Source organism: Vanellus vanellus (genome assembly GCF_965231255.1).
Source record: "Vanellus vanellus genome assembly, chromosome: 4".
Lineage (NCBI taxonomy): Eukaryota > Metazoa > Chordata > Aves > Charadriiformes > Charadriidae > Vanellus > Vanellus vanellus.
In genome coordinates this window covers 69,111,674-69,136,256 of record NC_138909.1, presented here as the reverse complement: position 1 = coordinate 69,136,256, position 24,583 = coordinate 69,111,674, and the positions used below count along the sequence as shown (strand labels likewise).

The following is a 24,583-nucleotide window of genomic DNA, read 5'->3' as shown; positions in this document are numbered from 1 at the left end:
TTATTGCTATGTAATCACAGAGTATTTTAATGTTACTTGGTCTGGATAACAGTAGTAACACCTAAGCATTATAAATCTCAAAATGTATGTAGGGAGTATATCTGTATATAACATCTATATCACTATAGATTTTTAACTTGAATTTTAAAAGGCATTCAGTGGCTGCAACCTGTGTGGAAGCAATAACACTTTAGTTAGGTGATTTAAGGTATTATGCAAATAGTGTTCCGAAACTACCTCCATACCTGGGATTCTTCACACACCATAAGCCAAGTGTGATGCAGTAAAGGATCAGTTATAATCTCATCTTGAACTTGTGCTCTGACATTTTACTAAAACATGATTTCGGTAAAAGCTGACCGAGGCTCATTGCTAAGTGTGATGCCTTTCTTTTTCTCTGTTTCAGCTGAGACAATCCCAGTCATACTGCACAGACACAGAATGCCTTCAGGAATGTGAGTAACTATCGAGATCGGGTGCATGGAAATAAAACAAACAGTAGTAATTAAAATACGGTCTGACTGGTCTTTAAAATGCAGCAATTTAATGTTATAGGAACATATTACATTAACTCAAATACTACAGTACTGAAATTGTTATGTGGGGGAGGTAATTTCTGAGAATCTGTGTTGCAGATGAACATTTGTACATTGGAAGTGTTGTATGGAAGCAGCAATGGTGCGAGGGCTGGAGGTATCACTGTACCAGCATGACCATTGATAGGGCCCCACGCATTACTGAATCTTACCTCGAAAATAGGATGATTTAGGCTCCAAATAGGATTATTTCAATTTTTCCCTACGGGGAAAATTTGGAGGTTTTTTTTTTTTTGTCCTCCTTACAGTCATAGCAGCCTAACCAGTGAAGACTGGATATTCAGCATAGACCCCCACATGTACACACATTCGTGGCTGAGGCTGAATAACTTACCGTCAGTACTGTGAACCCTCTACTCCACCGTGAGGGAGAGGAGGTTCCCCACCAGCTCTGACTGATAAGTTGACATACAACGTAACTGCATTTCTGTTCGACTCGGCGGCTGCGTAGTTAATGAAGCAGAGTACTGATGTGTACACTTCTTTGAAATTTGCTGTGGAATACATCCCAAAAGCTCTCCCAAATGGTGAACATAACTAGGACAGTCAAACGTTACCAGCATCTGCAGGGAAATGTAGCTGTGCAGAGTCCATGCATGTAATGTAAGCTTGCCCTGAGGCACACTGTTTATACTTTTCATGGTCTAGAGGGAACATTGCCAAATGCTTATAAATAAAAATGAAGTGGATCTGTTTTTCCTATATTGCTTTACCAATTGAGCATATGAACTCACGCAATTAGCTTGCATCAGGTCTACCATAGTGCACGCAGGGAGCAGGGAGCACCCCAGTGTTCCTGGAAGCAAGAACTGCTGGTGCCTGTGTCTTCTACAGGTCTAGCAGCAGTGCAGTCAAGGTTTCCAGCATCTTGGGGAGAGAGCGTGCCTTCATTCACTCTCATGTTGCTCCCTCTTACCTCACCAGTAAAACCTGTTTAGAGGTGGGCATCTAGCTTGGATTTGCACTGTGCCGTCCCAGTGTGAAACAGTCCCAGAATCATTGCCATATTAGGCTGAAGGGGAAAAGCTATGAGCTTTCCCACATAACCCCGAAAAAATAGCGGGGCACACATGTGCCGTAACAGTGCTGCTGGCTTTACTTTTTCTTTTTCCAAGTTCTGCTGTGTTTCTGTGACTTCCAGCACTCCTCCTCTTCCAAATGCACCTGTCCTAGGGCAGACTTTTTCGTCTCCCACATGTCAAACTTCTATGTGTGGTTTTTAAAAAAATCACAGGCAAATGGGAGAGGGGAAGGGGTAGGTGACAGGAGACTGAATATTTTCCATATTAGAAGTAGGCACAGACAGGCTGTGCAACTTTCTGAGCTTTAGTCTGCAGTCAAAACTGTGTGATGGTGGGTCATTCTCACTCAAGCCTTGGGAGTCTTGGCTCATCAATATATATGAAGCTCTTAGGCTAAAGACTGTATAAATGAGGAAGTTCTGTTCTGTGTGGGCACAAAGCTTGTGGGATAGCTTTCATGCTACCAAGCTATAGTACAGTGGGGATGCAAATGGTTTGCGGAAAATAGCTTTCCATCCTGAAAGAGATCCTTGCAGTAACTGTCTGTGCAGATGCAAGCAATTTGGCAGCAATTGTTCCAAACCAGTGGTTTGTTTCAAAAACCAAAGCAAAAATTATAGAGTAAATCCTCTCCTACGTTATTATAGTGCCTTAAATTTAGTTCCAGCAAAGGTATTTTTCCACTGATGCAATGACACTGGCTGCCTATTTGTCAGATTATTTTGTGATGCTTCTGTGATTCTGTGCTTGGGCCAACATGAGCTCTGTAAGACTCCCAGGAGTGAAAGGCAAAAACAAACAGATTGAGCCTGGAGAAGCTTCTAGAGATGTTTTCAGAGACAGATTAAAACAATTCTGGGCCAGTCTTCTGTCCATTGCTTCATCCTGTTCTGATGAGCTGTACCATGATGAGCTTATTTTTGAGGTGGGTCTCCTCTTCTCTTGGTCCCACAGCTCCGTTTCCTGTTACTTGCTGACTTCGATTCCTCATTTCAGGACCTCGACATGAAGAAGCTTGTTTCACTCCCACCCATTTGCGTATTCCCAGGATTTGGTCTTCCTTCTGGAAGCACAGCTGGGAATGTTGTCATACACAGATTCTTAAGTTGCAAGGTTGTGGAATAACTGATGAGATGTATGTGGTTTTGTTTTGGGAAACGTCAGGGCTGTGGTTCAGCCAGTGTTACAGCAGCATCATGTGGTATGCTGTTGCTACCAGCTGGAAGTTCTCAGAAACACCCTGCGTTGATTCTTCCTGAGCACACTTTGTTTTTACAACCCTTGATTTCAGATCTTTTTTAGATTTTTGGAGGCAGATCAAAGCAGTAGCACCAAGGCTCACTCATTCACATTTTTGTGTTACGAGCTCAAAATTCTTATTTATGGTTTTTGGCACCATTATATTGTATTATTTGGAGTTTGAGATCCTCGAGGCAGCAAGGAGGGTGCACAGCAAACTGACAACCCTGGGCTTTAGGAGAGCTGACTTTGGCCTCTTGAAGAATCTGCTTGGTGTGGTGCCATGGGATGAAGCGCTGGAGGGAAGAAGGGCCCAAGAAAGCTGATTAATATTCAAGGATTACCTCCTCCAAGCTCAGGAGCGATGCATCCCAACAAAGAAGAAGGCAGGCAGAAAAGCCAGGAGGCCTGCATGGATGAACAAAGAGCTCCTGGACATGACCAAAAGGAAAAAGGAGGCCTATAGGGGGTGGAATCAGGGGCAGGTGGCCTGGGAGGAATACAGAGGAATCATTTGAGCAGCCAGGGATCAGGTCAGGCAAGCTAAAGCCCAGATTGAATTAAATCTGGCCAGGGACATCAAAACAAACAAAAAATCCTTCTATAAGTATGTCAGCAAGAAAAGAAAGACTAGGGAAACTGTGGGCCCTCTCCGGAGTATATACAAGAACTGGTTACCCAGGACAGAGACAGAGCTGAGGTACTCAATGACTTTTTTGCCTCAGTCTTCACTAGCAAGGACTGCAGCCACACTGCCCATGATGCAGAACGCAAAGACAAGGATTGGGAAAATGGAGAACCACCCACTGTAGGTGAAGATCAAGTACGAGACCACCTGAGCAATCTGAAGGTGCACAAGTTCATGAGACCTGATGAGATACATCCACGGGTCCTAAGGGAACTGGCAGACGAAGTTGCTAGGCCACTATCCATCATATTTGAGAAGTCATAGCAGTCTGGTGAGGTTCCTGCCAACTGGAAAAGGGGAAACATAACCGCTGTTTTCAAAAAGGGAAAAAAGGAAGACCCAGGGAACTACAGGCCAGTCAGTCTCACCTCTGTGAGACAAGATCCCGGCAAGATCATGGAGCAGATCCTCCTGGAAATGTGCAGCCTAAGGCACATGGAAGAAGAGGAGGTGATTGGTAGCAGCCAACATGGCTTCACCAAGGGCAAGTCATGCCTGACAAATTTGGTGGCCTTCTACGAGGGGGTTACAGTTGTAGTGGAGAAGGGAAGGACAACTGATGTCATCTAACTGGACTTGTGCCAAGCGTTTGACACTGTCCCGCACGATATCCTGGTCTCTAAATTGGAGAGACATGGATTCGATAGATGGACTGCTCAGTGGATAAGGAAGTGGCTGGACGGTCACACTCAAAGAGTTGTGGTCAACGGCTCAATGTCCAAGTGGAGACCAGTTACAAATGGTGTTCCTCAGGGGTCAGTACTGGGACTGGTGCTATTCAACATCTTTGCTGGTGACATGAACTGTGGGATTGAGTACACCCTCAGCAAGTTTGCCGACAACACCAAGCTGTGCGGTGTGGTTGACATGCTGCACAGGACGGATGCCATCAAGAGGGACCTGAACAGGCTGGACAGGTGGACCCATGCCAACCTCATGAAGTTCAACAAGGCCAAGTGCAAGGTCCTACATCTGGGTTGGGGCAATCCCAAGAGCACAAATACAGGCTGGGTGGAGAATGGATCGAGAGCAGCCCTGAGAAGTACTTGGGGGTATTGGTGGATGAGAAGCTCAACATGAGCCAGCAATCCACGATCACAGCCCAGAAAGCCAACCACATCCTGAGCTGCATCAGAAGTGTGGCGAGCAGGTCAAGGGAGGTGATTCTGCCACTCTGCTCTGCTCTTGTGAAACCCCACTTGGAGTACTGCATCCAGCTCTGGAGCTCCTAACATAGGAAAAACATGGACCTGTTGGAGCAGGTCCAGAGGGGGGCCACGAAGATGGTCAGAGGGCTGGAGCACCTCTCCTATGAGGACAGGCTGAGAGAGTTGGGGTTGTTCAGCCTGGGGAGGAGAAGGCTCCGGGGAGACCTTATAGAGGCATTCCAGTACCTAAAGGGTCCTACACGAAAGCTGGGGAGGGACGTTTTACAAGGGCATGTAGTGATAGGATGAGGGGAAATGGCTTTAAACTGGAAGAGGGTAGATTTAGATCAGATGTCAGGAAGAAATTTTTCACTGTGAGGGTGGTAAGGCACTGGAACAGGTTGCCCAGAGAAGCTGTGGAAGCTCCATCCCTGGAGGGGTTCAAGACCAGGCTGGATGAAGCTTTGAGCAACCTGGTCTAGTGGGAGGTGTCCCTGCCCATGACAGAGGGGTTGGAACTAGATGATCTTTAAGGTCCCTTCCAACCCAAACCATTCTATAATTCATGATTGTAGTGACTACCCTGCAGAGAGTTTCCTGCCAGGGGCAGGACCAGTGCTTTTGGATTTGTACTCCTACATACAGGAGGATATGAGCATTGCTTCAGAGACCGTTTGGGCACTCTGCTTGATGGCTGTTCCTCTGCTGATCCTCCATCAGAATATCTGCTATGACAGTAAAGCATGTATCAGAGTCTGATGACTGTTCCCTCCATTTCCGTGCGTGCCTTGGAGGAAAAAGGCTGCAAATTTTGAATATGCAGCACATTTAATATTCTGTTGGGATTGTTTATGCTCAGCAAATCAGAAGATCTTACAGTTTCCCTTGAAGTGAGGAATAAGAGCAATAATTCTTTTCTGAATTCTGTCTAATGCAAGTGGAGCAGGGAAGATTTCTCTGAAGTGCGTTGCAGTTGCAACATCAGTGGTTCATCCAGCCCAGGGAGGATCAGCAGCTGGTGCTGAGCTGCTCTGATGGCTCATAGCCCTTCACAGTCAGCCTTCCATGTCAAAGGAAATGAGGGGCCACCGCCTGAGTTTTTTCTGTGTTCCAGCAATTCCCAGATGTTGTGACCTGGATTTACCACATTCATATTTTCAATGCTATTCTCAGTGCTCTACTAGCTTGTAATATGGTCAGAGATGACTGTCTCAAATGTTGTCTACTCTACTTCCAGATTTTTATGCATTTTAAAATGAATACGTATCTGTGATTCATCTTGAGTTGTACTCATCTAGGGGAGTCACAGCAGCCCAACCTAATGGCGTGAAATGTCTGCCAACTCTTCCCTCCCTTTTCTGGTAATTCCCCTCTCCTTTTCTCCACTCAAGTCCTTTTTGGCTTTCTTCAATTTCCTAGTCCTTGCCTTTGAGAGTGTCCGATTGCAGGGATTATCTGCTGAAGGTCCCACAGGTTCTTTGTCTTGCCTGACGATTCATCTGTAAGATACCTCTCTTCATACAGTTTCCTGCCTTTCTTTCACAGAACAGGGAAGGCTAATAACACCATGAAAAGAAGAAGACACAAGTCAGAGAGCATGCTTCTGCCTTCCCATATGCAGATATTGAACAGTAGGAAGGTGAAGATCCAAAAGGAGATATTTCTACCATGAGAGGGCAGACAAAAAGCACCACATGGAATATACTTTTACAGTAAAAGAAATGCAGTCTTTCCTCTTTTTCTTTAGAGTACAATCTCACTCTGAAAGAAAAATAGCACTTTAAGAGGAGAATTAAGTTCATGTAAGGAGTATTTAACAAGGGCATTTATTAATTTTAGTATTGTATTCCTGAGATTTCAGTTGCACAATCAGGAGGTGGTTGACCTTTACTCTAAGAAATTATTTTTACCAAACTCATCATTTTAGTAGCTTTGACTGCCTTCTAGTAGAACATTAAATGAGGTGGCAAGCACCTGTCACAGAAGATTTTTGTTTCCCTTCCCATTTCTCTCCAAGAGGAGACTAGTTTATGTGGCCTGGTTTCTGTTTCTATAGGAAGAAAGATGCCAAAGAACTGCATGTCCTGTGTGGAGCAACAGCTAGGATTCACCATAGTCATTAGCTCCCATGGGAGTTTATCCCACAGTCTCAGACCAGCCCCTCATAAAGCTTTCTCCTGCACGGACATCATTCAACCATGATGTAAAAAAAATATTCCAGGTAACCAGAGGGGCAGAACTACTCACAGGCTTCATTCAGAAGTGCGTGGACATGTAGCTGTGCTGAGCCCAGGGGACCATATACTCTGAAAATAAAGACTTTGGCCTGGATTCGGTGTTGTGTGGAAAGGCAGGTTAGAGACTGTAAGTTTCATGTCACTCAGTGACACAGGAATATATACTGCTATTTTCTGTACTAGTTGGTGTCTCCCAGGCACTGGAGATTAATAACCAGATCCATCCATCAAAATGGATGGTGGCAGGGACATTCATCTGTGAGGTCAGAACAAGACAATCTTCTAGCCATCTGGAAATATTAAAAACTATAATCCACAGGTGCTCTTATAGGATAGCCTTTATTCTTTAAGGAATCAAAAAACCTCTTCTAAATTACCTGCAGGTAAGTATCAATTATAGGTAAAGCACTGTGGCTGTGAACTCTTAAAAAATAAGATTTTTTTTTCTTCTGCCCATCAATATAAATTCCATCCTGCTTGGTTTCAGCTTCACTCAACTGTTCTTTATCCATAAACTGGTCTTATCTGATTATTTTGTGATCTCAGGAGGTCTTTGTAGCAAAAGATTGTCGTCTTCTACATATTATTGCTCCCAGCAGCTGAAACAGCTTCTTGTCTGTTCTCTTGATTTCTGATGCAAAGCTTTGAAAAGTGTGATTCACCCTGGCTATGTGAGATTTTGCTTATCCTCATGTCCTTATGTTAAGAGATTAAAGTAACAGATTCTGAAATATCTCACATCCTTATTAAAACACATGGTCATTTGTGAGAGATGTGGGTTTAATGGTACTTGAATAGTGTAAACAGTGTTGTGGCTGTTTTAGTATCTGGCATGCTTTGAGTAGGTAGTACAGGGCCAAGCTGTTGTCTTGCTTAACTTAGTTTAGAACATGTTTCAGCACATTTGGTTCCATCCAAACCGTATTACAATGCAGGCTGGATAGAAATTGTGCCTTGCACAAACGCCTGTGGTTTTCCTCTGTGGTTCCTTCTGCTCCCTTCCTTGCCCTGTAGCACGAGCTGACCTAGCAGCATTTACGTACCCCAACTCTTGTTTAACCACAGACTTTAAGTGCGCTATGGTTCAGCAAAAATTGCAGAAGGCAGCCTGACTAGTCCCTATTTCTCTGCATTGTGTGGGGAATCGAGCCTAACTGGTGATCCGAATTTTCGATGTTCTACTGAACATACATGCCAAAGCAGGTACCTAAGTCTGTCTTATGTGCTGCTGAAGGTAGTGTCAGGGTAGCTATTAATGTTGTCTGGAAGCCTCAAAATAAAGCAGTTGTTCTATTCATGCCAAATTATTTGCTAGTTTACTGGATTGCATATATAAAGGTCATCCAAGATTTAAAATATTGATATGTCATGTTGGTAACAATAATATTTTCCCTCAACACAACTGCTGCTCGAAACTCTTACCTGCACAATTCCATATGCTTTCTGAATCAATTAAATGTTAGAGTTTAATGAATTAGAGGCTGTTGCATTCTCTTTATCTTTTTTTTTTTTTTGCAGTATACATTCTCCTCATGTACAGCACCCTTTATTCACTCAGATCTCCAAAAGAATTGTAACTTGTAATTGTATATACTTCTAATCATAAAATTCCTATACCTTAGCAACTTCTGGAGTTTTGACATTTCTATATTTAGGACATTTAAAAGGCAAGAGCCGTATGGCAGTTTCATTTGCTCATACAAATTAATGGTGCTGTCTGTGCTTTGAGAAGCAAAATGTTGTTTTCTTCTTTGACATTTTTGAGCGCATGTGATGTTGGTAAAGGACATCAGTCCAACAGCCGCAACTCATGAAGGCTTATTCACAGAAGAGCAATGTTGTGAACGGCATAGCTGTAAGCTTCCCCGCAGTGCCCCTCTGCTGTGTCTTAGCTGTGTTATGAAGAAACCACTTTCACAGAAGGGCCTCTATTAAAAACGCTACCCAGTGTGACAGTGATGAGGATGGTTCTTTGGTATCAGTATTAACCTTCAAGGAAATAACTGACTCCAACAGTTCACTGGGTGTCTAGCAAATGTTAAATAAGAACAACTTCCAACTCATACTGAATTCAGACTTGATTGAATAATGAGGTGATCCAAATGAGTTAAGTGAAAAATCTGATGGATACGGGTGTCTCTGCGGAATTTCCCCGCATGTTAAAGTTTTCAACTTGAGTAATAAAATAGAATAGCTATTCTCTTTCTGAAGGTTATTCATTATAGCTTTGTATTAATTGCTCTGTATTAATTGATGAGCCATGTGAGTACCATAGGTAATTAACTATACATTGGTTTACACTTCAACTGACAACAGTTTGATTATTTGAAGTTATGTTTCAGAGGAGAAGAGTTTTTGTTTTCAAATGTGCAGGTATTTGCAAGAGTTTCTTGATCCCAAAAGACTAACCAGCCATCTCCAGTCTGAGGGGATTTCCTCAGTTTTATTTCCATGCTGTGATGTCTCAGCCATTCTGTATGGAAATTTCTATATTGTATTCCTGGGCTTCACTTTTTCATGTTATCTCCTCAGCACTTTTTCCCCTCCTGACAGATACGTTTTCCTTGACGCTATCAGAAATACCAAATGACCTGGATGATCAGTCATGTAGATCTGCCATATTGACACTGACACTTGTTCAAACAAACTCTCAATAAATAACTTACAGTACCCAACAAAATTATGACCATTCGTTTGCCCCCTTCTTATTAGAATTAACATGTTCTCTGTGTGGGCCAGAACAATGGAGTCTAAGCTTTTGTCTCTTTAGTCTTCGTAGTATCATAGAATAGTTTGGGTTGGAAGGGACCTTTAAAAGTCATCTAGTCCAACCTCCCCTGCAGTGAGCAGGGACACTTTCAACTAGACCAGGTTGCTCAGAGCCCCATCCAACCTGACTTTAAATGTTTCCAGGGATGGGGTATCCACAGCTTCTCTGGGCAACCTGTTCCAGTGTCTCACAGTAAAGAATTTCTTCCTAATATCTAATCTAAGTCTACCCTTGTTCAGTTTAAAACCGTTACCCCTTGTCCTATCACTACACTCCCTGATCCCTCTCCAGCTTTCCTATAGGCCCCTTTTAGGTACTGGAAGTCTGCTATAAGGTCTCCCCGGAGTTGTCTCCTCTCCAGGCTGAACAACCCCAACTCTCTCAGCCTGTCCTCATAGGAGCATAGGAGAAGTGCTCCAGCCCTCTGATCATCGTCGTGGCCCTCCTCTGGACCCGCTCCAACAGGTCCATGTCCTTCTTATGTTAGAAGCTCCAGAGCTGGATGCAGTACTGCAGGTGGGGTTTCACAAGAGCAGAGTAGAGGGGCAGAATCACTTCCCTCGACCTGCTGGCCACGATTCTTCTGATGCAGTTCAGGATGTGGTTGGCTTTCTGGGCTGTGATAGTGGATTGCTGGCTCATGTTGAGCTTCTCATCCACCAACACCCCCAAGTACTTCTCAGGGCTGCTCTCAATCCCCTCGTCCCCCAGCCTGTATTGATACAGAGGGCTGCCCCCACCCTGGTGCAGGACCTTGCACTTGGCCTTGTTGAACTTCATGAGGTTCACACAGGCCCAATTCTCGATCCCTCTGGATGGCATCCCTTCCCTCAGGCATGTCAATCACACCGCACAGCTTGGTGTCATCAGCAAACTTGCTGAGGGTGCACTCGATCCCACTGTCTGTGTCATTGATGAAGATATTGAACAGTACTACTCCCAGTGTGGACCCCTGAGGGATACCACTTGCCACCGATCTCCATCTGGACATTGAGCCTTTGTCCACTACCTTCTGGATGTGACCATCTCACCAATTCTTCATCCACCAAACAGTCTACCCATACAATACATACCTGTCCAATTGAGAGAGAAGGATGTTGTGCGGGTTCCGTGTCAAAGGCCTTACAGAAGTCCAGATAGACAACATCTGTAGCTCTTCCCTTGTCCACTGATGTAGTCACTCCATCACAGAAGGCCACTAGGTTGGTCAGGCAGGACTTGCCCTTGGTGAAGCCATGCTGATTGTCTCAAATCACCTCCCTGTCCTCCATGTGCCTTAGCAGAGCTTCTAGGAGGATCTGTTCTGTGATCTTCCCAGGCACAAAGGTGAGGCTGACAGGTTGGCAGTTCCTACGGTTCTCCTTTGTACCCTTTTTAAAAATGAGTGCAATGTTTCTGTTTTTCCAGGCAGCAGGAACTTCACCTGACTGCCACAGCCAAATATCATGGAGAGTGGCTTGGCAACTACATCAGCCAATTCCCTCAGGACTTGGATGCAGCTCGTCAGGTCCTATAGACTTCTGTATGTTCAGGTTCCTCAGGTGGTCACGAACCTGATCTCTTGCAGTGGGAGGGACTTTGCTCCCCCAGTCCCTGCCTTGTGGTCCATCCACTCAAGAGGTGTGGGAAGAGAGATTGCCGGTGAAGACTGAGGCAAAATAGTTGTTAAGTACCTCACCCTTCTCCTCGTCTGTTGTTACCAGGTTGTCGGTCTTGCTTATTGTGGGGAGTAAGCTTTCTTTGACCTTCCTTTTCCGGCTAACATACCTGTAGAAGCCCTTCTTATTATTCTTTCCATCCTTTGCCAATTTCAGCTCCAGCTGCACCTTGGTCTTCCTGACCCCACCCCTACACAACTGGGCAGTGTCCCTATACTCTTCCCAGAATACCTCTCCCTGCTTCCACTGCCTGTGCATCTCTTTCTTGCCCTTTAGTTTAACCAGCAGGTCTTAACGCAGCCATGCTGGTCTCTCTCTTGCCCTCCTTTCCTGATTTCTTACACCTGGTGATCAAGAGTTCTTGCGCTCTAAGGAAAGCGTCCTTAAAGATCTGCCAGCTCTCTTCTGCTCTCTTGTCCCTGAGGGCAGTTTCCCAGGGGGTCCTGTTCACTAACTTCTTGAACAGTTGGAAGTTTGCTTTCCTAAAATTCAGGGTCCTGACTTTATTCTTTGCCTGACCCATATCCCTCAGGACTGCGAACTTCACCAGTGCATGATCTCTGGAGCCCAGGCTGCCTCCAGTCTTGATGACACCAATGAACTCACTTGCATTGGTGACTATCAGGTCCAGTATCGCCTCTCCTTTGGTAGGGCTGTCTACCTGTCCTGGCTTAAGAAATTATCCTCCATGCACTCCAGGAGTCTGCTGGAATGCCTACAGCTCACTCTGCTACTTTTCCAGCAGATGTCGGGGCGGTTGAAGTCCCCCAGCAGGGTGAGAGCCTGCGAGCGTGATGCCTCCTGTAGCTGGAGTAAGAAGTCTTGGTCAATAGGCTCCCTTGATCAGGCGGCCTGTAGTAGACACCAACTACAAGGTTCCTTTTGTTGCCTCGGTCTCTAATTCTTACCCATAAGCTTTCAATCTGCTCTTGGCTATTCTGCAGAGACAGCTTTTCACACCCTACCCATTTCTTGATGCAGAGGGCAAAGTCTCCCCCCCTCCTTCCTCACCTGTTCCTTCTGAATAGCCATCGACAGCTGCACTACAGTCATGGGATTTGTTGCACCAAGTTTCAGTAGTGGCACCCAGGTCATACCTTTCTAGCAGTACGGTGGCTTCCAGCTCCTCCTGTTTGTTGCCCATGCTGCATGCAGTAGTGCAGAAGCACTTCATCTGTGTCACCTTCTTAGAGGAACACCCCTTAATTCCTTTGAGGTATTTTTCTGGTGTTTCCCTCTTGGCTTCTATTACCTCAGTAGCTCCTGGCTCATCTCCGTAAGACTTCAAGTGTGCTGCAGTGTAGCCAGCACGTCTCAGAGCAACAGGCTCGCTAGCACCCTGTGCCTCTAACTGTCTTATTCTTTAATTTATTTGAGGCAAAAACCAAACACCAACATATAGATGTTTTTTTTCCCAATATAAATATATTTTGCATCGTTAGATTTCTTAAAAATTAAGTTTGATTTTTTAAATACAAAGTGTGTGTTTATCATCTCCAGTTCATTAGAAGTTAATGTGAACTAAGAAATATTCATAATTCTGAGAATTCCAGTGAAATCTTATGAAATAGATTATCTTTTCGAAGAGATAAAAAATGCGATTAAAAAAACAGTGTAGTGCTAACTAAGAATTACTTGTCTCAAAGCCAAAAGGAATGACTAATCAAAAAACTCAATTGAAAAATATTTCAGTTTTTTCTGAGACATGTGTTGCATTTTTGTTTTCATTTTGGGGAAAGAACTCTGCTGTTGCTCTGTGTTATAACTTGAGTTTTCCTTGCCTGTAGTGCCAGGACCAAATTCTTCCAGTGACAATGGCATCAGCTTTGCCATGATAATGATGGCCTGGGTGATGATTGCGCTTGTCTTGTTCTTACTGAGACCCAGTAATCTGAGAGGATCCAACACAGCCGGAAAGCCAACCAGCCCACACAATGTAAGTGCATCTTAAAGTGCCTTGCAGAGAGACTCAACAATAACGTATATGGTTTTGGTTTTAATACAGACTATCTTACAGTCATTTTTTCATTACATTGTTTTCCCTGTATTTTCTTGGAACTCCGTTAACAATGAAAACGAGTAAAACCAAAGTGTAAGTAGAATCACAAAGGCCAACTGTGATGCCTGCCATGGGATGGAGCAGGCATGGGTGACTGAGTGTGGGTCATAATGTCCTCTGGACACCATCTGTCCCTGGTTGGAACTGCCTCCTGCCTTCTTATGTACAAAGGGAAAATCACAGCTTTTGGAGAAGTCAGTCGACAAAATTACAGCATGAAACTAGGAAGATGATCTTTGTCCTAGATGTGGGATCATGGAAAAATCCCTATTGATGCAGGAAACATTATTGTTCTTTGATGCTCATGTACTCTGAATACTGAAAGAGATACTGAAACATCTTAAAAGAAAGCTTAAAAGAAAGCACAATGAAACTCTTCTGAGTTCTTCTTTTATTGCTAAATCCTCTTATGTGAAGCACTGTTTCTAATCCTGTATGTGTTTTTTTTTTTTTTTAATTTCCCTTCTTCCTTCCCCCTAGGGACAAGAACCACCAGCCCCACCAGTGGACTAGAGCATTCAGTATTGGAAAAGTTCAGCAGCTAAAACCTTGCACGACCAAATGAACGAAGTGACCAGATTACTCCTAAACTCCATTCAATACTGTTTTGTTTTCTCATTTATATAGAGCAGAATTATCGTTCAGCAGTTATCTTCATGAACTGCTTTTAGTGACTTCAATTTTAAGTTAATTTTTGCTTTGTATGTTATTACAATTCCTAGTAGATTGTAATTTGAATAATGATAAGGCGTTGCAGGGGTTTTTTGATTGTTAACGGCTACTGTGGACATTCCACTCAGTCTCTTTCTGTTACAATGATCTTAATTTCTTTGCAGTGATTTCTGATGTGCTTTGAAAGAAAAAGAAAATCCCTGTGTATCTATAATAATGGAAGGTTACTGACCTTTCTTCAGATTAATCCATATTTTTTCTCCAGTATGCTTTTGAGAGTTACATTATGGTTGCAACTATTAGCTTAGCTAGGTGGTGAAAAAATCAAATTACTTTATATTTGCCCTGGGTTCAGAGCAGCTTTTGGTCTGGTCTTTGGACCACTAACATAGTTTTCAGGGTTGTTGGCAAAAGCACGGATTGTCCACTAGAATTATACTATGTGTGTATGCATGTGTGTGTGTGTGCAAAGCAGTGAATGTGATAATTGCCACTGTCAAAGCTTTGACATATATATTGGGAACTTTACACATGAGATTATACCACCAAAAAAGAAATTAATTTAATCTTGTTCGCTAATAAATGATAGATCTTCTTTGATATGTTGTCCAAAAAATGTATTACAAAACCAGATTTGTTTACTTACAGACTTTTATGAAAAGAGAAATTTAGTGAGAAGAACTTGGTAGTATTTTCTGTCCTGATAAAGTCTTGTAATAATTAGTATCTTAACAAGTTTTTAGCCCTGGTGCAATGTATATTGGACAGGATGAAATCATACCAAGAGGTTACCGAGGTTACCAACTTTCAGTATACAACATATACAAGATATTCAGGTTTTTTCACCTGTACGTTATCAGCAATTCTTAACATTTCATCCTTATCTACTGATTGTAATTGTAGAATAACAAACTTGCAGGTGGCTACATATGGCATGTCTTCTCCCTCTAATATTTGTGTGTGTGTGTGGTGTGTTTATCTGTGTGTATGTGTGGCTGTGCACATACCTGTGCACATCTCCCGTTGTAGCAAATGGGAATGACTTTTTTATGTACATTAATTTAAGAACATTTTAAAGATGTACAGAAAAGCGACACTGTATATTTTTCTTGATCAATTTGAAAAATTGATGAGAATAATGTAAAGAACATTTTTATGTTACCAACATGAAGCTTCTTTCCACAAAGGTCAGTAGAACAGACGTATGGGAATTCAAAGCCTTACTCTACAAACCTTTATTTTGTGGGGACTTGAGTTATGGAGCTGAAGGGACTAACTGTTAAGATGCATAAAGGTTTGTATTAACAGGCTCTAATAAAAATCTCACATCAGATCCCATGGTTGACAGACGCAGGGTTTTCCTCCTCAGGGTAAATGGTGGGCCAGCTCAGCCTCCTTGTAAAGGTACAGCGTAGACCTGAAGAAAGGCTTCTGTGATTTGATGTAACTGCCCTTTGAATTTCTGTGGAATAGTGTGCTCCCAAGCATAGGAGCATGTGTAAAAAAAATTTTAAAACATTTTAAAAAAATGAAGAAGATTGGGCCAGGTGCTCTCAGTGATATCAGTGCAGTGCCATGTAAAGCAATGGAGCTGCAGCAGAGAAGCTGAGAGAATTTGTCCTATTACGTCTAATGGTGTACAGGCCACAAACACTGTGTAAAGATGTCACTGGGACAAGCGATCTGACTGTGCTTGCTTTTTGCCTTCCATGTACGTTTATGTTTGGGATACTCTTTTGAACAGAACAACTAATACAGCGTCATTTTGTTGAACCAACAAGAAAATACATATATAATCTCCTACAATGACCTTTTCTCCAAGAATTTTTTGGCCAGGCTTCTTCACTATTGGATGCATAAAACAGGCCTCCAGTTGGTTAAAAAGCCAACAGAAACAGGCTTCAGTTCAGACAGAGCGCCACTCCTCATCCTATTGGAAGTTGGTGAGATTTACAGCAGATGCTCCTTGCTTGTGAGGATCATTCTCGCTTTACTCAAATGTCTGTGTATGTATTTATAAAACTCACCATGTGCGCCCAGCTCTAACAGTCTTGGCAAAGGAACTTTTTGTTCAGAGTAATGTTGTGTTTTCCATTTAAATGAAGTGTCTTTGCTTGAAAATCCTCTAAGTAATTGTCCCAGTGATTTTATACATGTATGCTTTCCTCATGTAAATTGCTATTTTAAATTTTCTATGTAAAAGAAAAAACATTGGAAATATTTTATTGTGAGATGTTTTACTAAAGAGCCAGGCCACTATCCCATGTCAAAATGTATGCTTTTTAAATTCAGATACTCTCTCCAAGGTATAACCTTCAGATCACCGCTCTTAATTAAAATAAAAGTAACTAACTGTAGGACTGTATTTTGCCACTCTTATTCATGTTAAATAGTGCCTTACTCATCAAGTAGTTGCACTGAAGTTTGTGGGACTACTCTGAGATAATGTACTAGTAGCAGCTTTAGTAAGAGTGGCAGAAATCTGGCCTTTAGTGATGTAGTTTGCGATGAAATAATTGTGTCATGGTTACAGATGTTCATGGTAAATTTTGAGAAATGTGGAAGAGATTAGTGGTATGTGAAGCTTGAGGATATGATTAATTCTGTAATGGTGGTTTTAAGCTTGGTTAGTAAGAGATGCAAGTTGTGGCAACTTGGGAAGTATGGAGGGAAGTTTACAATTATACCTTAGCTTAGAACTTTGTTAAAACAATAGTATTTTTAGAGTCTGCTTAACACAATTATTATACTCTGAAATGAGAAATCATATGTATTCATGTATTGTCTGCAGATCACTTAGCCTTGTAATGTTCATGATTGAAAAAGGAAGAGTGATGATGTGATGTACCTAATGTAAATCGGTGGTTTAAAATTATGCCAAACAAAAAATCATCTGTGCCATTTGCGGTTTCCTAGTAATCTTTTACTGAGTACTTGGATTGGGATAAAGGGCTTGTACTATGCACTTTTTATTGACTTAACAAAATAAATAGCAATCATTAGTAACCTTTTGTCTTTGTCTGTTAGTCTGTATAGAAGATGTAGGACTGCACCAACCTATCAATTTTGAAGGTAATTTGAAATCATCTAAAAATTAATTATCAGTAAAAATAGCATGTCATATGTGCAAATTTTCAAAGGTAAATTCTAACTTTTCTAATGGACACTTGCCTTCTGTATGCCTCTCAAGCAGGTCAGAACAGATTATAAGCAATTTCCAAGGTTTAAGATACTTTGATGACCAACACAGATGTCTCTGCCTTTTGCTCTTCAAAGTAGTTATGCAGCCTAGGAAGTCAGAAATACTACAGTAAGAAAAGTAATGACAGAGGCCAAATGTGCCAATTATGTTACTTCATTTTAGATCAAATCCTACTACTTTGGGATTTGCAGTCTATTTTCTAGTCCCAGTTCTTGGCAGTGTTGGACCCAGAGCTGCTCTGAGGAAGGAAGATGCTCCAGTAGATCTGAGGCAGCATGCAGAAGTAGTAGAGACCTGCTGCTTCCTCACTGTTCCCATGGAGTGCAGCACTTTTCTTCCTCCAGCAGCAGCGCGTGAAATGCTGAGCACCGCCTTGGCGGCAGCTGAGATCCCACATTAGGGATTCCTGTGTTAATCTAAGGAAAAAAGGGAAAATGCCAGGGGAGCATTAGGGTTTAAAATAATGTACAGCTGTTCCAGAGTTGGTGGTAATAAATACCAGAGAATCAGAAACAAAGTCTGAATTTATTTTTAGTAATAATAATAACAACAAAATACTGATTTAATAACAAATGCTTTAGGCATTTGAGTCAATTTAGAAACTGTATAATCTTAAGCAGAGATCATTAATGTCTGCTCATCAAGATTTACCCTTTTACTCAAACATAAAGTTATAAATAACCCCTAAAACTAAAGCTAAACTTTTAAGTACACTTGTTGAAATGTTTGCCAGGGGTGCACATGCCTGTTATGAAAAGTGATGCAGAAAGGAAATGACCACAAATTTAAATTAACTGTGTTGAATGGATCTGCATGAGGCCTAACTAACTGTTCAAGACCACCAGGTAAGTGGAGAAGATTTCTCTGCCCCAAAGCCTGTAAAAAAATTATATCTTATCTAATCTAGGGTGTTTGGGAGAAATACATCAAATCATTGCTGCAAAATATTCCGTGAACATGAAGTGGGTTCCTTGTGAAAATGGACAACTTACATTCTTTTCTCCTTCCACCCTTACTTGTTCATTACCAGCCAACAGCCTACAGTGTGATTCACTGCAAAGACCCAGACCCCGGGGTGGGGGAAGAGGTGGACTGTCCCATGGTGAACCACATCCTCGGTTGTAAAACAGCACAACTCTGTTGGCTTCCAGGAAGTTACGCTGGATGTCTGCTGAAGATTTGTCTCTTTTCATACAAGAAGAATAACTGAACCTATGTTGCTTGATCTTGTATCAAAATTATTGCCAGCTCCCATAGCAGGCACTTTGTAGTTAAGTATAATAACTAGAAGAATCTGTCTTCTGCATTACCTTTTTAACATCTGCAGATGAGAGCACTGGTCCAAAAGAAATGTATATCAATACATGACAGTAAATATTAATTCGCCATATATATCCAGCTTTTTAAAGGTTTCACTCTTGCTTGCATGCAAAGTGGTATTATAAAATATTTTATACAATGTTAATTGAAAATATAGCAGTAATTTATAATCAAAGATCATAAGTAGCAAGCTTTAAAAAAAGGTCTTGCATTTATGGGTTTTGTTATTACATCCTCTGAGCTATAAATGATGAAATAGAGGAATAATTTCTGTGACTGTAGTTTTCAGACTTACACCTGTTTTAAAATTCTTGAAGGTTATTATCTTCTGATGCAAAAAAAAAAAAAAAACTTAAAATGTAACAGAAGATATTCGAGCCAAGAAAAGATGGTTCTTAAGCAGACCAACCAAAAAACCCCACCATTGTACAATATTACGGAGGTCAGAGTCATTGCTTCAATATAAAAAGTAAATCTTAGAAAAGATGTAGGAGCCCAGTTTAAAGCCGAACTTGTAGATTAAATGATAAATGATAAACTGAGTATGACTGGCAAGAAAGTGATCCACAGAAGCCCCCACAGGGCTGGACACTACACCAAGCACTCCATGTAGCACATCAAAATCTGCTTCATTGTGGTGATGGTGAGTAAAAATCCGGTTTCTTCAGCTCTCCTAGTGATTTCACACAGCCTTGTTTTCCATCCTCACTTTCATATAGATGAAATGTAAAATCCAAATAATCTTTTTTCCCACTTCATCAAATATTAGCTTGCAATTTGAATCACAAGTGCATCTTGTCCTTGACACCCCCTCTGGTTGTATGCTTCTTTTGGGCTTCAGTATGTAGGGGGAAGACATTAAGCCAAATTTGCTTTTAGCTATACTGTAACAGCGGATCAAATCTTCACCTTATTTTATGTGAACAACTGTTAAGGCAATGGGCAACTCAGCTGAGTAAAACCCTTCAAAGAAGTCATGCTACAAGCCAATTTCTCTCCAATGGGGCTGTGATGACATGCAGTGCCTTATCTGGCTGTTCTGACTTCCATGGCATTAGTTTTAGCATTTAAGTCTTCCTTATTGTTTTATTGAAATGGCTGTTAGGCCTGCAACGGCTCTTCTGTTGGGAGATTTAGTATGCTCCCTGTTCAGAAAGGCAATGCTGCTGCCCACAGCACTGCTTCTGAAGGAACCGCTTTGATGTCTGGTGCAATGATGTGTGTGGTTTCCAGAACATCAGAAGAGAAAAAAAAAAAAAAAAAAAAAAAAAAGAGGTATTTACTAAACAATAGATAAGGCTGTCAAATGTAATCATGCCTGGAAGGAAGTATGAATAATTTCTGTGTATACTAAGAGATTTAAATAATCTAATTAGAGGAAGGTCATATACTGGAAAACAAAACATTGCTATGCAGGAACTAAAAGAATAGGGTTTGAGAGCACAAGAGGACATTCTCATCAGAGTTTTCAGGGTGGCCTTCCTCTGGTGTTTTAAACGTTGTCTTAATCCTGCATGGCTTTTGGTTTTCATTGATATTGCAATAATGTCCACCAGTCCAGCTGAAATTATTGTCCAGATGTCCTGGGCCCTACACAAACAGGCACGTTGACCCTGACCGGAAACTTCCTGCATTTTGAGACAAATGTTAACAATAACTGCAGTTTGGGGTGCTGGTTGTCACTAATAAAAATATTGTATTAGATTAATCATAAGCTGTTCGGGCAAACTCTTGGAGCAAACAGCAAAGTTGAAGTCCTGGTGAGCCGGAGAGGTGGAGGTGAAGGACAAGGCGTAAGTAGGGACGTGCCAGGTGGAGAATGTCTAACAACTCGTAATGGTGGCTCTGCGCAGTTAACTGCTACGGTTGGCTCTCAGTGCACGTCCTGGGAGCTCAGGCACTCAGCTGCCTGTGTCCAAAACTGGCGTATGGCTTGCTGTATGCAGCTGGTGGAGCCTTTTCCAGAGGAACACGCATGCCCAGTCCCACACATCCCTGTGTAATCTCTTTAGCTGCGTCTCCTTCCTTCCTCTTAGCGTTGTAAAATACAAAGCACGGATTCAAATACTGATCCAACTGGTCTGCAGGCGAGTCTTCTGGGCGCTTGTGTGCCTCGGCCTGGGACTCTTGCCAAGTAGCTCAGATTTCCCCGTTACATGTGGGGTTGCCTCCTGGTTCTGCTGTGTCAAAAGTTAAAGAAAGGCTTGACAGACAGTGGTGGTTGTTGAATCTGTGTCAGATGTCCGTGTCATGAACTGATTGCACAAACACAGCTGCCTTTAGTTAATGATCAGCTAAATCTGGTGGGGAACGACTCTGACATTAAACACTCCCTAGATATGATACAAAACTTCTTTCATATCCAGGGTTCCTTGCTGGCTTTTACTCTCACCTTCAACATCAGGGTGCCGGCCAGGAGATTATGCCCTCACCAGCGTGCACTCACTTGCTCTTTCTTTTCTTCCCTTCCCTTCCTCTTATCCCCCAAATCCTTCATAAATCGCAATTTCTCTTTTGCATAATGTAACAGCTTGTGCATGAGAGGTGAAGAGTGCCCCCTCCACCCACCTTTGGCATTCCAATTGCCCTTTGCTCGGTGGTTTCTGGAAAGGCGGAGACAAGACTTTGAGCCCGCTCCCCTGTTCTCCACACGGAGGGGAGAACTTGGGATCCAATCTCACACTGGGGCGTGCTCTAGCCATTGAGCTGTTATATTAAAAAGACATTATGACTTCCCTTGGCCAAGCTATTTGAATGAAGCAGTCTTAAATCTTGGGACTGCACGCTGCTTGATCCTGCTGGTGTTAGCCTTTGCCTGAGCACACATCTCAGGTCTATGAGAGCATATAGCAAAGGGATTGCTCATTTTCAGGATCAGATCAAGGAAACTGAACTGCTCAGGACGGATTAGACGGAGGTGGAAGATATACCTTAAGGTACCCAAGGAAATGTATTGTCAAAACTTGAGTATGTTTTGATATTATATACTTTTTGGAGTCCATCCCCTAAGACTAGGTTATTGACTAGGTTATTAACCCTGTCCTATGTGTATCTGTAGCCTAAAAATTACAAATATCTATAAAAATGCCTATTCTCCTCAAGCAGGTGTGTATGAATTGTGATAATCACCTTTCTTGGACATGGATGCTTCCACGAATTACAGTTCAGGCTGTTTAATATCGGGGCCTGAAAAGACAATCTCCTAGCAGGATGTGTAAGTGAACGGTGCTCTCAGAAGTATCGATTACTTATGGGTAAATTATTATGCAAACAACAATCTTTAAAACATAAAATTCTGGATGAATGGAACGCTCAATTTTCATTCCAAAATAACACGTGTAGGAAGGTACCTGAAAAAAAAAAAAAATGAACATAGAGATTAACTGTGTAGGGAGACTTCTGACCTGGGTTGCAATGCACGAAACTTAGTTTGGAGAGTGGCAATCCTTCATTGATGCTGTTGTTGAACTGAATGGATGCTGTCGTGGTTTAGGCTAAGATAACTTTCAGCAACCATCTAAGGAAATATTTTAGTTAAAATCTTGCATAATATGCATATTAAACATAAATTATAAAGAAAAACTGGACTACTATGAGTATCTGTTTTGACATGCACAGCATTTGTATTAATTATTTATCTTTCTCACTAGAAAAATATCTTTTAGAAAAACTTTCCAGAGATGGACCATCTCTGAATCATTTCAGTGGTTATTTATCTTCACTATTAGGAAACATCTGTCTTGAAACTGAATTTGTCAAGCTTCCATTTTTATTCATTATGTTTTGCTAATTTTAAGGAAGGATTATCAAATTTGTGTTTCTGCAAGAAACGGGCACTGCAAAACTTCATTTTACTCGCCTGATTTTCAGGCATTGCCTCCCAGAAGGGACTCTATAGCCTCAAGTTAGATACACAAACTCCCCACACAGTGGGAAGGAAAGGCTGGACTGGCTGATAAGCTGGAAGAAGGATCCATCTGATCTAGTCAATTGGCAATGCTAAAGCCAAACATACACCTGAAATCCCATTCCTTGCATTATTTAAGTTACTGAGCCTGCACTGCAAAAGAATTCACAGCCTACATTGAGCCTTCAAAAAAATGGAGCAGAACTCACACTTTTATTTAAAATGTGGCCAGCAGTGGACTGTTCTCATCTCCTTTGTATCACCCCAGGGCTGCGTTTCCCAAGCAGTGTGCTTCAGCAGGTTTAATGGTATGCCCTGAAGGCTTACATAGGCTTTATTGCCTCTGCTCAGTGTTGTACAAAAATTCTACGTACTGGCAAACGATCCAGTCTGTCTGAATGCAAAAACAAAGAAAACCCCACCCAGTAATTCACAATGTGTTTAGTAAGGAGAGGGGCGACCCAAGTTCCCTGCCCTTTTCATTGCAGTGACTTTGAGCCCTGCATTTTTCTCCTGCCAGCACTGCCCTCACCCCCAGAGCATAGGCTATAGGGAAACAAAAGCAGCCCTGGTCATCCTTTCTGGGGAAGTTGAATTCTCCCTTGCAGAACAGCACAAGATCCATGCCCCAGGCAGGGGGTGTGACAGCATAGCCTGTCAGTGAAGGCCCTTTGCTAAGAGAAAAAGAGACTGAGGTCTGTTGCCTGCTCCGAGGACTGCTCAGATGTTTGAAAGAGCTCTTAAATCATAGACTACAACCCAGACCTTTCTCCTCCCAGGAAAGGGCTGTGATTACCAGACTGGAAAACTGTTCCCTTTCTATCTCATTGGCAAACTCAGCGTAGTTGCAGGTAGATAATTAGATCCCCGTGTAACCCATCAGATGCAGCACTCTCCTGAGATACCTCTGCCTGAATGCCCACAGCTGAGGAAGGCTCCAAAGCTCCTGCCCTCATTCTCAGCAAACACAGTAACTAGGAGGTATTAGCCGACTCCGATGAACTACTAATTACCCATCCATACAGCAACCTGCAGACGGAGCTCCTTCTCACAAACGTGGCCTCGCACGCAGCAACCACTGCTGTGTTTTGAAAATCCATTCCTTGTTTGCCAGGCACACGCTGAGCACACTTACCATACCAACACCCTTTGGGGACCAAGTCAAGGGTCTGAAGTGGATTTGGCCTTGCCAAGAGAGCAACAGGCACGTACAGAGGGACCAGATGAAGTCCTTAGTAGTACAAATGTATGAATTTATGGCTATGCTGACACTTAAGGAGGTCTTGAAAGGAGGTTTTGAAGACGATGGTATAGATAAGGCTGACTTGGTAGTGAGAGCTCAGCGAGCTTCTGTTTGCTTTGCCTAGGCTTCCCTGGAAGAAAGGATGTGTTCGAAATTGAGACATCTGTGCAAATTAGCAATGAGACAAGGCACTACTTGTTTTTACTCCAGGATAAACACGGTGAACCCTGCACCTTCGCCAGGCAGCTCTTTGGCTAACCACACTGACTCCGCCAGGATCCCGCATGGAGATCGCAAACCTCAGTAGGCTCTTTCAGAAGAAACTCACATATTTTATGATACCATTTCTAAAGGACCAGTGAGTACGTCCGCACTTATATAGGCACAGATTCTTCTAGTTTAAAGGTCAGGTCCTCCAGAGTAAAATAGTAACAAAGTAACATATAAAACAGAAACAGTGATTCCAATTTCTTTTTTTATATACTTTAACACTTACAGACGAAAGTGCCCTGCAAGAACAAGGCAATACTTCATTTACATCGTTAACAAGGACATACATATATTATCCACCTAATTTGGCAACTCAAGGTAGAAATATTAACCTGTTAAAAGCACAAATGACTGCAGTATTGCAGATGCAGCAAAAATCCCGCAGCTTCGAGGAGGTGCAGTGTAAGTGAACGCAAACGCCATGGAGAAAAGGCGGCAGATTTCTCACCATCTTCCTGCTCCCCACGTCAGACGGTGCACAGCAATAACACATCACATCTGTACAGAAGGCAGGAGCAGCGCCTGGCAACTTTAACACAACTAGCCAAGAGA

The 24,583-nt window shown here is 42.3% G+C and overlaps 1 protein-coding gene across 2 annotated transcripts in view; it reads left to right on the top strand.

Annotated features, from left to right (window-relative positions):
* The window catches only part of SMIM14 (small integral membrane protein 14), a 47,152-nt gene extending 30,063 nt beyond the window's left edge, over positions 1-17,089 (top strand). For both annotated transcript variants that reach the window (XM_082482700.1, XM_082482701.1), the window contains exons 3-5: positions 407-455; positions 13,146-13,294; positions 13,898-17,089. In XM_082482700.1, the coding sequence (XP_082338826.1) occupies positions 407-455; positions 13,146-13,294; positions 13,898-13,930 (231 nt within the window). In that variant the 3' untranslated portion in view covers positions 13,931-17,089. The remainder of the gene's footprint in view (positions 1-406; positions 456-13,145; positions 13,295-13,897) is intronic.
* The last annotated feature ends 7,494 nt before the right edge of the window (positions 17,090-24,583 follow it).